This window comes from Orycteropus afer, unplaced genomic scaffold (genome assembly GCF_000298275.1).
Source record: "Orycteropus afer afer isolate SDZICR_OR568_19922 unplaced genomic scaffold, OryAfe1.0 scaffold00050, whole genome shotgun sequence".
NCBI lineage: Eukaryota > Metazoa > Chordata > Mammalia > Tubulidentata > Orycteropodidae > Orycteropus > Orycteropus afer.
The window spans coordinates 14692988-14707602 of NW_006921637.1; the positions used below are offsets into that span (position 1 = coordinate 14692988).

Below are 14615 nucleotides of genomic sequence, written 5' to 3' on the forward strand. Positions count from 1 at the left end.
AAAAAAAAAAGTAAATTAGCATAGAATTTTAGCCTTGTAGGTATGTCAATAATAATAATAATAAGCCTCCAAAGACAGTCTTATCTTTTCACCACTTTTCGTCATTTTGTATGTAATGATTCCATATGCTCCTACGTCTCCCTTTATACCACCTCTGACCATTTAGACTGAAGACACCAAGTATGTTCAAACAGACAAAAGTACACAAAATCAACATTTTGCTTTACAGTCATCTTCAAGAAACAGCCGTCAGGTACACAAGTGCAAAAAATCAGAAAAGGCAAAACCAAAAAATGTAACTTTTTCCCATATAGGTACAGGCAACTACAAAGAGAAGGAGGACACACAAATAAAATACATGACTGCCAAGGATACTTACAGTGAGAGCTGTGATTATCTGGGGGCACGCAAGCCAGAACAGACTTGCTTTCTCTCCACTTAATGGGCAGTTCAGTAGCAACTTGATCAATGTAATAGCTGACAAAACAGCCTAAGGCAAAAAAGAAAAAAAAAAAATTTAACAGCAAGAATAACCACCTCTCAAGAAAAATTCTCTCTTAGAAGAAGCCTGGTCACTGGTATCAAAGTAACAAAGTAGAATCCCCTGAAGACTTTGAAGTCAGGGAACATGGATAGGGTCTGGTTTATGTTAAGTCTTTACACAGGGAAAAAGTGAATGAGACGAGCAGAATTATGACAAAAGAAGGGTCTTTTTAATGGAGATCCAATCTCATTAAGATTCTATCAATAAAGCTGACACTGGCTGTGACTTAACTGGGCAAAAACCCATATATTATGGATAAAGCAGGGGCTAGAAAGAAACACACAAAGTATAACTGGATTAGGTGCTATGATCAAGTGATTTTTTTGAACTATGAAAACATGTGGGAAAAGAACTAACTTACTGAATGCTACAGTCTGATCCTGTGGTTGGGTATTTTATAGGAACAATTTTAGCCTCATGCCAGCTTCCTCCTCCTCCTCTAACAGTGCATATCTACCAAACAAAACCAAAGTGGTTGTCATCAAGTTAATCCCAACACATGGTGACCCCACATGATGCACAGCGTTTTCAAGGTTGTGGACTTTTAGAAGCAGATTTCCAGGCTTTTCTTCTGAGGTGCCCCTGGGTAGACATAAATCACCAACCTCTCTGTTAGTAGTCAAGTGCTGCAAGGTGTGGAATCCCTTGTAGTAAACGATTTGCCCTTTGGTCCTGGTTCTTGAGAGTCAGATCATACCCAAGACCAATGAATGGGGTGGGGGGGATGCTGACTTAATGCTGACCTAGCCCTGGGTAAGGGATGAGACAGAAAAGGGGCTGATACCTGCTGATCTAGCCCCAGGTGAATGGGGATGACAAAGAGAATGGGCCAGTAGCTGTTGACCAAGCAATGGGTGAATAAGGGTAAGAAAGGCAAGGGGCCATTGCCCACTGACCTAGTGCCAGAGAAATGAGGATGAAAGAAGGGGCTGGTACCTGCATACTTAGCCCCAAGTAAATGAGGATGAGAAAGAGAAGAGCTATGTGGGCAGCTGGGGCCTGAATCGACCAGGGAAGAGAAGCTGAGATTTCTACAGGGTGCAGTTGGCACATGAAGTGAGATTTGTTATCTACCACACATTTGGCATCAGAGGGGGATGATCTCAGACCCTTTGGACTGGTCTGACAGTGTAAACTGGTGCAGCAAGCAGGGTTAGCTAGAGAACCTGGACTGCTCAAGCACTTAACTGCTTACACCACCTCAGGATTCTTTGCATATCCATATCCCTGGCCAAAATTCTAGATTCTACCCTCCGCTCTTCCTCTCCTCTTGTGTCCTGTGGTTATCCACACTTAATAACGCTGAAATTCCCACCTCCAGCCCTGGTTTCTCACCTGAAGTCTAACCCTATATTTTCAACCACCTGCAGGATGCACTGATCCACCCAGAACCATGACCTAGCACCTCCTCTTTCTGTTAATCTTCTCACATTCACAGAGCCTCAGTTCTAAGCAGACACACACACACACACCCCCCAAATTCTCACCTGTCTTTGAAAGTATCTATTTCAAAACAATGTCCTCCCTTCCTTTTCATTGCTCCCATCTGAATCATTGCCACTCTTCAATGCTCGGCTCAAGTCTTACCTACAGAAATCTCCTTCTGGTGGGTGATCTGATTGCTCTTAACACAAATTATGGCTTGCTAAAGAGAAACTCACTCAAAATTGGGTCCTCTTGTGCTGCAGACATGCACAAGGAATGCCTCCAGAGAAAGACATGCAAGCAGCTCAAGGAAAGGGGTGGGCTAAGAGGCACAGAAGGCTGCACAGAGCAGCTGAACTTCTCCCTAGCTCCCAAGGCCCTCTCGCTCTTATGAAGTAGAAATAAGTTCTTGTTACTGCCCCACTCTGATCTGCTCTCCACTGATACTCCCAAGTTACTCTTTTGCTTTCCTCCCATCCAAATCAAAACCCAGTCCCTGCTTGCTGATTATAACTAGAAGCCAAGAAGCCACTCATGAGGCTGAAAAAGCTTGGATGCCGAAGACATTGACTCTGATTCATGGTCTGCCCTTTATTAGCTGTGGCCATCAGCATGTTCCTTAATCTCTGACATCCACTTCCTCATCTGAAAACTGGGATAATATCTGACCAGCCTTCTTCATGAGGCTGTTTACAATGTGTGAAGCACATGCAGAAGCACTCTGACATATGCAAGACCAAATGCAAGCACAAGGTTTTATTAGTAATTACCTCAGTGAAGGACAACTTGCTAACCTAAATGCTTCTCAAATGATGGGATTCAGGCAGTATGACCAAGTCAAGTGAAATTTTCCAAAGTATGATGAGGGAAGTTCTAAGCAAAGGAAGAGAATTTATCATTTTTATGTGTTAACATTATGAGTATGTAATAGGTAGCACTTCATGTAATAAAAGCATGTGTTTGTAATTTGAAAAGTTCTCCTTTGAAAAATAAGGCATCTTTACTCCAAGGCCCAGGCCCTTCCAGAGCTTGCAGATCTCACCCATCCATAAACAACTCCTACAGTCATTATCAGTTTGATTTTTCTGTTTGTTGGTTTGATTTTCCAGTAAGTGCTCCCACATGAGCAAACAAAATTCCTGTGCCTGCCATAGCAGGCGAGAAAAGCCCCACCTGCAGATCCGCTTTCCACACATTACTGATGTCTAGTCCTTGAAGAACACACTGCATCACCATCCTGAAGTCCTCAGTTGTCCCAACTGCTAACATCTGAGTAAACAAGGCTACCAAATGAGGTTCCATGTCCTGAATAACCTGAACAGGAACTTCAGGATCTGTGTGGAAAAGAAGCCAAAGGTGACAGGTTAAATTAGCCATGTGATGAAATGTACACAGACAGTAAGGTTTGAAGGGTGTGAAAAATACTCCTGAGTGCTGGATGCCAGGAATGGGACACACCTCAGCCTTTCTTGCACAGTCCTAATCTCACAAACACACATGGCTGTACCTGTATGAGTACATGTGCACACAGGAAAAAAGAGACAGTATCTAATAGTGGTTAACTCTAGATGATAGGTGTACAGGTGACTGTCACTTTCTTCTTTATAGATTTTTTTATTTGCATTATGATTCTTTTGCCAAGATCAGAAATGGTGTGGGCATGGGTGGCATATTTAAGTAGACAGGAATGTTGAAAGATCAAAAGGACCCCAAACTTTTCAGGACTGTCTTTTGAAGCCAGCCAGTTCTGTTTCCCACTTAGGGCAGGAAAGCCTTCTAACATTTCCAGGGGCCTTGGCCCAAGGTTCCAGAATAAAGTACAGTTAGAACATTTAAGGTCCTCTGCAAAGGAGCTCTAAGCTCTGGCAGCATACTGGGAAGGCATTTGGTTGCTAACCAGAAGGCTGGTGGTTCAAACCCACCAGCTGCTCTGTGGGAAGAAGATGAGGCATCTACTTCCATAAAGATTTACAACCTTGGAGATGCAATGTGGGTTGTTATGAGTCAGAACCCACTCGATGGCAGTGGGTTTGGTTTTGCTATAAAGGAGCTCTGGTAGCACTATGGTTAAAGCATTGGGCCACTAACCAAAAGTTCAGCAGTTCGAACCCACCAGCTACTCCATGGGAGAAAGATGAGGCAGCCTGCTTCCATAAAGATTTACAGCCTTGTAAATTCTTATGGGGCAGATCTACTCTGTCCTGTAGAAAAGCTATAGGGTGCTGAGGCAGAATTGACTCAATGGCAGTGGGTTTATAATCTGACTCCAGCTTATCTCTCTAGCCCAATATTCCAGCCCCATTAGATTATTCCACATGACTAAAATAGCTTCCTATTTCCAGTCTTTGTTTACTGTTTATAACATGGGGAAGAAGACAGTGTAACAGACTTTGAAAGATAAACAGCTAGGTTCAAGTCACTTACAAGTTGTAAGACCAAGGACTCATGCCTCAACCTGAGTTTCAATTCCCTCATTAGTTAATGGGAGCTCTGGTAGCATAGTGCCTTGACTGCTAACCAGAAGGCTGGCGATTCAAACCCACCAGCCACTCCTTGGAAGGAAGGTTGGGCAATCTACTTCCATAGTGATACCACCTCGGACACCCAAGGAGGGGTCGCTATGAGTCAGGTCCTACTGACAGCACATGACAACATTAGTTAATGGGTGTAATAATACTGATTTCAGCGCTGCTAAATAAATTTTAAAAAGGCATACAGCACTCGTGGCAGTGTTTATCACATGGGAGGCACTTGGTATTAGCTCTTCCCCCACCATATCCACCTGCTGTTTCCCTTCTTTAAAGGCCATTGCTTACTAATGTTTTGCCTACATGGAATCTCTGCACCCACAGTAACACAGTCCTTGCTCACTTCATAGCATGTCACACTCCTCTGCTTAAGATTTATATGATTTCAGTTTGCTTAATTAGATGGGTCAAAATCATATCTCATTCATCTCCAAAGTAGAATATAGTTCCACATAAATAAAAAGTTTTTAAGATTTTTTTTTTTTTCCGCAAAATTAAACTGAAGTAGCCTATTCTATCAGAAAGCATTCTTTATAAAAACTTGTCTTTATGAGCTGAAATCTACCTCTACGTTGTCCTGAGGGTGCAGAGATAGCTCTGCTGGGTCATCTGTGTGCTGCTCCTCAGTTATAGAAGGGACTAGACCATGTCCTCTCCCTGCCCAAAACCTTTGGCCACTCCTCACTTGTGTTCTGTCTAGATCTTTCATTACTCTGGTTACCCTTTCCTAGGCAGAGTCTAATAGACCAGTGTCACTACTAAGATATACAAGGCCTGGACCCACATGCAAAGTTCTAGGCATGTGGCCTGAAGGAACAGTGCAGCAGCCAGGCCTTGTGCTCAGTCTAGGATTCCATGCTTCCACTGCACCTACCACAACTGTGTGTACTCTGCCATAAATCAGAACCACCCAAAGTCAGGAATGATACAGATGAGATTGAGAAATTATTTAAACTCAAACTGTAGGAGAGAAAAAAGGGAAGACAATGTTGTCTTTAAAACAGGAGCAGGGAAGCCAGAGCATCAGACCATCAGCTATTATGTCTTAGAACATTCATTAAAAGCTCTGTAACTAGTCTTTAATCAAAGACTAAATTTTAGCCCCCATTAAGAAGGCAAAGAGCTCTGATAATGCTGGGGTTAAGCTCACTGGGCTGCTAAACAAAAAGCAGCAGTTCAAACCAACCAGCCACTCCACAAAAGAAAAGATGAGGCAGTCTGCTTCTGTAAAGATTTAAAGCCTTAAAAACCCTATCGAGCAGTTCCACTCTGTCCTAGAGGGTCACTATGATTTGGAATCAACTCAGTGGCAGTGGGTTAAAAAGGTGAACACCACACAACAAGAGTTGCTGATAGAATAAAGTAAAACAATATGATACCAAAGTCTTTAAATGAACCCCCAATCAAGCCAGAGAGACAGAACAGTTACTGAAAGGGAGACACATTTTTCAGGCCACAGCACTTAAATTCTGGCTCTGACTGAGGCAGACCAGGTAGCTTTTCTTTCTAGAAGGTATTACTTAACTCTTATATATGTGAAGCATGGCCTGTGGTCCCTCAGTCAAGAAATTTGAGCACATAGGTCATTTCAGCATAGTTTATTGCATCATAGTATAGCTTATCTATAAAAACCAAACTCACTGCTGTCGAGTCAAACTGGACTCATAGCGACCTCCTTGGCTTTCCAAGGCGGTATCACTACAGAAGTAGATTGCCCAACCTTCCTTCCAAGGAGTGGCTGGTGGGTTTGAACCGCTAGCCTTCTTCTGGTTAGCAGTCAAGTGCCTTAGGTACTATGCTACCAGAGCTCCTATCAATCTATAAGGAAGCAAAAATACAGTCATGTATTTTAACGGTTAGGGTTGGCTGATGGACCCCAACCTTCCTCAAAATGCTGTAGTAAATCTAATCCTCGTCATTTACAACCAAAAATCCAAACAAACAATAAAAATAAACATACCAATTGTGGGCTGTGCTATCTTTAAACAGGGAAGAACCCAACCTATTAATGTTTAACCTAAGATAGAATCTTAATGTACAAAGACAGTACTACTATATTGAAGAGCCTAAATAGTTTGCCCTGGAAGGGTGACATCTGACTGCAGATGAATCATAGCTGCACCTATGCAGAACACACTGTCCGCTCTGACAATTAACACCACTGGGCACTGAGAACAGCCAGTTACCAAGAGCAAAGACTACTGACAGAATAAGGCAACATCTCTGTCCTCACAGAATTTTATTAAATTCCCTATAAATTACTATGTCCTTTGCATTTTACAAAAGTTGTCAGATTTCACATCTTTTTAATTTAACCTAAGATTAAACCTTTTAAGTCATTTTTTTTTTTTTTAATTTTTATCATGATCTGGGTGAATGTTTACAGGGCAAATTCATTTCTCATACAGCAGCTCACATACACTGTTTCATGACATTGACTCCAATTTCCCACAATGCAACAGCTCCCCTCCCACTTCCTCCCCATACTTACCTTTTCCCTGTGTCCTTCCCTCCTATGCGCTTCCCCGCCCCCAAAAGAAGTCTCTCTGTGCATACACAGCCCTTCTATTCTCCCATGATTGATCTCTCCATGGATTGTATCTACCTAATGCAAATGTTCAGTTCATATGCCTGTTTGGCAGGAAACCACAGGAGTGGGTTCAATTCCAGACAGGAAGGGCAGCTAGGGGCCACAGCCTCAGTGGTTCCATCAGATCAGCAAACCTGGTCCTTTTTTTTTTTTTTTTTTAATGATTTTGAGTTTTGCTCCACATTGTTCTCCCACTCTACCCAGGATCTCTTACAGCTATCCCCCCTCCAAGAGGTTGACAGTGGTAGCTGGGCACCATCTAGTTCCTCTGGTCTCATAGTTGTATAGGCTGAGGATCAAATACTATACCAGTCACTTGCACTAATTGTTTCCATGAAGTTTTGGTTTTCTTCATTCTTCTTTACTCTGGATAAGGAGAGACCCATTGTTACACCTAGATGGCTGCTTGCAAGCTTTTAAGATCCCAGTTGCTACCTGCCAAAGTAGGATGTGGAACAATATTTCGGTTAGCATGTTGTGCCAACTGAGCTTGATGTCTCCTGCAACTATGGTCCTGAGCCCACAGGTCCAACTACTTGCTTCCTCTGGGTAGCTGGCTGTGGCCAAGAAGTGACTACAACCTTGCCCCTTGTCAACTCTACTATATACCTGGGAATTCTTACAGTACAAATACACTTGTAGAAACAGTGTCTGCCAACCCTACAGATGGTCTTGGGCACACTGCCCCCTGCACAGACACATATAATCATTCTGCCTGTCCACCCATCTATCCACCCATGTATCAATGTTTGCCTTCATTGACAATGCAGTACTGTATGTACAAAAGGGTTCATCTTTGTTGTCTATACCTCCCATGCACTATGTCTTCTTCCTCAGCGCCACCGTGCTGATCACTCACATTTGGTATATTGCCCTTCTCTTCACCCAAATCAATACTTGTCTCTACCTAACAATGTTCCCTCCCCTCCCACCCCTGGTAACCAACAAAGAAAATTTCCTTCCATATATAAGCCTTTCCTTGACTTTTTACAATAACAGACTAATACAATATTTGTCCTTCTGTGGTTGATTAAGTCATAACTTTTAAGTCAAGTTACGGTACAAAAGATCTGATACTGAAGAACCTACTACTAATGTAGAAGCTCTCTCACCATCAGTGATATAATAATATAAAATAATGGCTATTTTATCTGTGTTACTCATTCAAGACCAACACAACTAAGAGACTAAAAGAACAGACTTATATACAACTATTTCCAAAATGCTATTAGGTGAAAATGTAAGGTGCTGAGGAATATACATTGAATGCAGCCATTTGTATAGAAAGAGGGGGAAATTGCATATAAAATGTTTATACATATTGGAAATTAATTCCTGGGAGTCAGGACTTGGAGGGAGATTTCATGGTTTACTCTTTTGTACCTTTTGACATGCATTCCATACGTTAATTACCTGGTCCAAAAATGGGAGGATGGTGAAGAAACTCATCATGCAAGCCCCTTAGATGATTTTCATCAACAATACTACATTACAAAATTTGCTCAGAAGAAAATACCATACCTGTAAGAACTCTTCTTATAGAATGAAACGTGGAGGTAAAAACAGAGTCTTTCTTGGGATGGAGCTCTGGGGCCAAAAAGAAGAGAGTTAAAAACTGCAAGCCTGCCTGCAAAGATGGACTGTTTCCTGCTAGACTTGGCAACTCTGATAATATCTGGGAATAAACAATTTGGTATATGGTGGCATGGGAAAGTGGTACTTTGTCTTTCTCTTTGGAGATCTCGGCGTCTCTGTTCCTAGAGGGCTGATTCATGTCCACTTCAAGGAGTGTGGTGACTGATGAGAGGAGGGTTGAGCGTAGACACCAGATGGCGGCCCCAGGCTCTGAGCAGAGTTGTAGCAGGGCCCCGGTTTGAAGAATAGCCTGTTGCAGCAGCTCAGGCAGCACTTCTGAGGGTTCCCGTTGCTGCTTCCACTCTCTGACAAAAGGCCCCAAGACTTGGCACAACTTAGTTAAAGACACCAGCAGGAGCTGCCTGCCAAGACAACTCTGATTTTTCAGCTGTTTTCCAGAAGCTGCCTTGGTGTACAGTTTGCAGCTTGAAAGAAAAGTAATGATTTTCCCAAAATTGAGCACCAAACTCAGCTTTATCTGGATGAGCATCTGCATTAGCTCTTCTAAGAATGTCCCTATCACTTGCACAAATTCTAACCAAGAGGGGTCATCCATATCAATATTAAATTGACTACTGGTTTTGAACAAGGAGGTCAGGATGATCTGAAAAATATCACTGGCATACATGATCTTGAACACCGCACGGGCACTTCTTCCTCTCTGCAGGTAATCCAAAAGCCGGTAGCAGGTCATCAAAAACTTGAGGGTCAGTGAGGAGGAAACACTGGCCAGCTTGGTAAGAGCCATGGACAGTAACAAAAGAAAGCAGTGCACGTGATAGGGAGCCAAAAGACTGTCCAGTTGTAGAGCAGAAATAATTTCCAAAAGTTCCAGAATGCTTTCCAATTGTTCTTCATCCAACTTGATGGGAAAGTCACTCTCGACCAATGACAGTAAATTTTGGGCAATTTCTGCTCTTGGCTCTATACCCTCAGGTCCAATGTTTGCAAGTCTGCTTTCCCAATGAGTCACAACTGTGTGGTCCTTTTCAAAAAGCCAGGGTAGCTGCTGACTGAGAAGGCCCATGTCACTCTGGGCACCAGAAATCAGAATGCTACTACATCTTGCAATTATGCACATTAAGAAAGCAGAATGAAGAGATTGCATTTCCAGAAAGAGAGGGCTGTGAAGGATGGCCTTGGACAGCTTTCCAAGGGTGATACAAGGCTCTTCACCTGCTGAGTTTTCCTGGGCTTTGCTCATTGGCAAATTCCTTAGCAGGACATTAGCTAGGTGTCTCACATCATCTGGACAAAGATAGGGTATCAAAATTGTGAGATTTGAGGCAATCAAGTGCCAATGTGCTACAGGGTAAGTAAGAGTATTTACTGTCCCTACATGGCTATCCCAGGAAGCCATTATCTTTTGACTCAAGCTATCTTTGCCGGAACGAACAAGGTAGGCAGCATCACACCTCAGGGTCTGGAGGGCTTCTTCAGACTGGAAGCTAGTTTGCATTAAAGTCCTTTTCATCTTCTGCAGATAGAGCTGTGCTAGGCAATACCTGCCAAGAGAGTGAAACTGAGCTGTAAGCTTTTCTATCTTCTTCCAAACTTTTGTTTCTACATCTGGGAGCAATGAAGGGAGGTTTGAGATCTCCAGAGCAACACCTCTAAGGGGCCCAGATACAGATTGATATTGGCTACAGTTTAAATTGAGCATGGTATCCACCTGGGTCCATGTGTAAGCAAGCAAGAGTGCAGAGTCACTGACCTTCTGTTGCCACAGGCCAAGCGCTGGGCCCTGGGCGTCAATGAGAAGGTGTAGCAAGGGTTTCACAAGCTCATGAAGCATGCTCTCCATCATGCTTTGAGTCCGTCTGACCATAGGCAGTGGGGTACTGCTGTCCAGGCTCTTCATGTTGAACATGACACAGTGTAGCACCAAACTCAGTGAGAGTGACTTCAGGGCCATGTCAATATCATCTAGCAAACAAGGCAAGACCAAAGACTGGAACTTCTCCAGCACGAGGGACCATGTGTCCAAGATCTGATTTAGAGGCAACTCCAGAAGGCACTCACAGAGCACCATGGAAGGGCCCGAGGACAGAATGGGCTGCCTCAGCTCCTCAGCAGCAGGACGACAGATAACATTGAGAATGTCCTGAAATAACCTTGGCACCTGCCGGAGTTTGGCATAGGTCTGGAATAAAGTGTTAATAAGCACCTCCTGAGCTTTTTTGGTTCGAAACTCTGTTACTTCTGCATCAACCCAAGCTGAAGTCACCAGGTCATCCAGATCTGGCTCCAAAATCAAATGATTCAGAGAGATCAAAATCTTAAGACAGCGGAACCAGGCTGGCACAGACGCTTGTGGATGGTTTATCAGCAACTCAGCCAAACGGCGGTAAAAACAGAACTGAACCTCTCCATGCCGGATCCTGTCAGCAGCAATGTTGTAGATATTGTTGTTGACCACTGCATTTAGAAGCTGTTCCACAACCAGAAGTTCTGTGGTCCAATCTGATGTGGATAAGACTTTTATCTGTTCCTCCTGCAGATATGAAATCCTCAAACAACCAAACAGTTTGGGAAGCACATGAAAGCAGAGCAGTTGGTTCTCCTCCTTAAAGTAAGACTCTAAAAAGAGCTTATATAGCAAGGCTACTGAACTGGCCACAATGGGTGCATGAAGGAATGGCTCACAGAAACCAGGATCCACCAGCTTGGCAATCATAGTATCAATGGGCATCAGAAGGCTTTTCATGGCCCCCATCTTTGCTTTGCCTTGCTGCTGTTCTAAAAGCTCTTCTTTATAGGAAGAAAGCAGCTCAGGTTGAAAAGCTCCACCTCGAAGCACGGCCTCTATCTGATTCCTAACGTCCCGGCTCAGGGCCTGCCGCAGCTGTCCTTCACTGGCCTGCGTCCACTGGCCCACCAAGAGTAAGTGCCGTAAGACCAGACAGGGTTGGAATAGGTGCCCAATCACTTCCCCAAAGGCACGTTTTGGATTGACTTGCTGCTGCTGGATCAAGAGGTAATGGGCAAAGGCCAGGTGGATGACTTCAAACAACTGGGCTACCACAGCTCCTTCTGGCTGCCTGTAGGCCAACTGGCACAGTTGGCTCAGAAGTGTCACCATCAGCTCCTGCTTGGCCACATAAATGACAGCAAGGGCAGGTGTTGAGAGGATGCCCTGGCAGCAACTCAGGACAGCACAGATATTTCTCTGGGATCCCAAAACAGAGAACTCGGCTATTCTTTCATTTATTATCTAAAATTAAGGAATAAAGAAAGGTCATTAGTAACTCATTACCCTAAACCCACACATACCTAAGAAAAGTACAATAGGACTATGAACTCTCTTTGCCCTCAGCTTAATGAAAAGGTTATCACATCTAAATCATCTTGACATTTGCTTAGTTCTTGAAGGGAAGGCAAGCACCTCTTTTAATTACTTTTTATATCAATCTCCTAGCAATAAAAGGGGGCCGAGACCAAATCCTTGTAAATTTACTGTCCCTCACTAAAGAATTGAGGTTTATAAGGTTTACATTCCAACAGTTATTTCTTCTTAGATCCTAAACCTGCAATTCAGCTTAGATGCTAACAAGTGAATGGTATTTTGAGTATGACCAAAATATAATTTTACACTTAATTATACTTTTTCAATTGCAAAAGCAAAAGGCACCCTTGAAAGAGAGAGTGAATTTTGCCAATTACTACTTAATATGCAGTAGACCCAGTCTACCACTTCCAAAATTCCCAAATTCATAAACACCAGAAATTATGACAGAGGGCAGCTTCCTAAGTTCACTCATGCCAACTTGCTTCCAGACTTTCATCATCTAAGAATCAAATTTTTTCCTGATTGCTAAGTTATCAGTAATTCAATGAGTTAGGTATTAGTATCTCTGTGCAAGTAACTCCTGGTCAACGGACCTTTTAGTCACTCTGGAAATGCTGAAACAAACAATTTTAAGTCCCTGAATGCCAACAGACCACTATAGTGGTCTCCAAAATTTTCCACATTCACACCCAGTAGATGTAACTTGCTTATAACCTGTAAGTATGTATTATAGAACTAATATTTTACACATATAATAAAACATAAAAATTAAAATTAAATAAGTACAACAAGTTTTCAGTATAAAGAGGTGGTCTAAGATTTTATTCTCACTTTCTAAAGGATAAGGAGCTCTGATGGTATAGTGGTTAAGGCATGTGGCAGCTAAACAAAAAGTCAGTGGCTGGAACCCACCAGCTGCTCCACAGAAGAAAGATGGGGCAGCCTGCTTCCATAAAGATTTACAGCCTGGGAAACCCAACAGGGGATGCTATGAGTCGGAATCAACTCATGGCACTGAATTTGGTTTGCTTAGGTTTCCAAAGGATAGTTTAGAGTAACTTACTTTAATGACCACAGATCTACTGTATTTAAAAAGTGACATAATTTATAGACTCATTAAAGTCTCTGACCCATCAGGCAGCTAAAGTATTTAATTCTTCACTATTACCAACTGCTCTTGACTTTCTGCCTCCACTCTCTTGTAGGTAAGGCAGTGCAGTGGCTCATAATGTAGGCTTTGCAATCAGGTGAATCTAGGTTCAAACTCCAACTCTGCCACTTATAAGCTATGTAATTTTAAACAACTTAACTTCTATGAGCTTCATTTCCTCATCTATAAAATGGAGATAAGATATTGGAAGGATTAAATACGACTATGTCACCACTTGTCTGTCAGTTTGTTGTACTGTGGGAGCTTGTGTGTTGCTGTGATGCTGGAAGCTGTGTCACTATTATTTCAAATACCAGCAGGGTCTTCCATGGTGGATAAATTTCAGCAGAGCTTCTACACTAAGGCAGACCAGGAAGAAGCACCTGGTGATCTACTTCTAAAATATTTAGCCAGTGAAAACTTTATGAATAGCAGTGGAAAACTGTCTGATACAGTGCAAGATGACCCCCTCATATTGGAAGGCATTACAACTGAGAAAGAGCTTCCTCCTCAAAGTACAGCTGACTTTATTGATGTGGATGAAGTAAAGCTTCATTTGCTGATGTGGGACAACACAAAATGAGAAAAAAAAGAGCTACAAACCTTCACGGAATGCAAGAAGAATGAATCCAGGAAAATTGGAAGTCATCAAAAATGAAACAGAATGCATAAAAATAGATATCCTAGGCATTAGTGCGCTGAAATGGACTGGTATTGGCCATTGTGAATCAGACAATCCTATGGTCTACTATACTGGGAAACTGAAAAGTGAGGGTGTTGCATTCATCATCCAAATTTAAATATCTGTCCTGAAGTACAATGCTGATAGGATAGTACAGTGATAGGATAATATCTACATGGATAATACCTACATGGGAGACCAGTTAATACAACTATTATTCAAATTTACACACCAACCACTAATGCAAAAGATGAAGAAACTGAAGATTTATACCAACTTCTGCAGCTTGAACCTGATCAAATATATAATCAAGATGCATTAATAATTACTGATGATTGGAATGCAAACATTGGAAACAAAGTAGGATTGGTAATTGGAAAATAGAGCCTTCATGGTAGAAATGATACCAGAGACCACATGACAGAACTTTGCAAGACCAATGACTTATTCATCAAAAATAACTTTTTTCAACAACATAAATAGTGACTACACATGTGGAACTTACTGATGGAATACACAGGAATCAAATCTACCACATCTGTGCAAAGAGATAAGCAAGTTGCTCGACATGATCAGTCAGAACAAGGCTAGTAGTAACTGTGGAACAGACCATCAATTGTTTATATGATAAGTTCAAGTTGAAGCTGAAGAAAATTTTTAAAAGTCCATGAGAGGAGGCGGGGCAAGATGGCGGACTAGGCAGAAGGATTGCACAGACCCTCTTCAACAAAGAAAAGGGAAACCAATTAACACAGACACAGAAGATAATCTT

At 42.3% G+C, this 14615-nt stretch overlaps 1 protein-coding gene across 1 annotated transcript in view; it reads right to left on the reverse strand.

Moving 5' to 3' along the window:
• URB2 (URB2 ribosome biogenesis homolog) overlaps positions 1-14615 on the reverse strand; it is a 72751-nt gene that overhangs the window by 20454 nt on the left and 37682 nt on the right. Inside the window, exons 3-5 of the mRNA XM_007938518.2 lie at positions 8609-11936; positions 3143-3303; positions 380-490 (exon numbers count right to left, since the gene is read on the reverse strand). Coding sequence (XP_007936709.1) covers positions 380-490; positions 3143-3303; positions 8609-11936 — 3600 coding nt within the window. The remainder of the gene's footprint in view (positions 1-379; positions 491-3142; positions 3304-8608; positions 11937-14615) is intronic.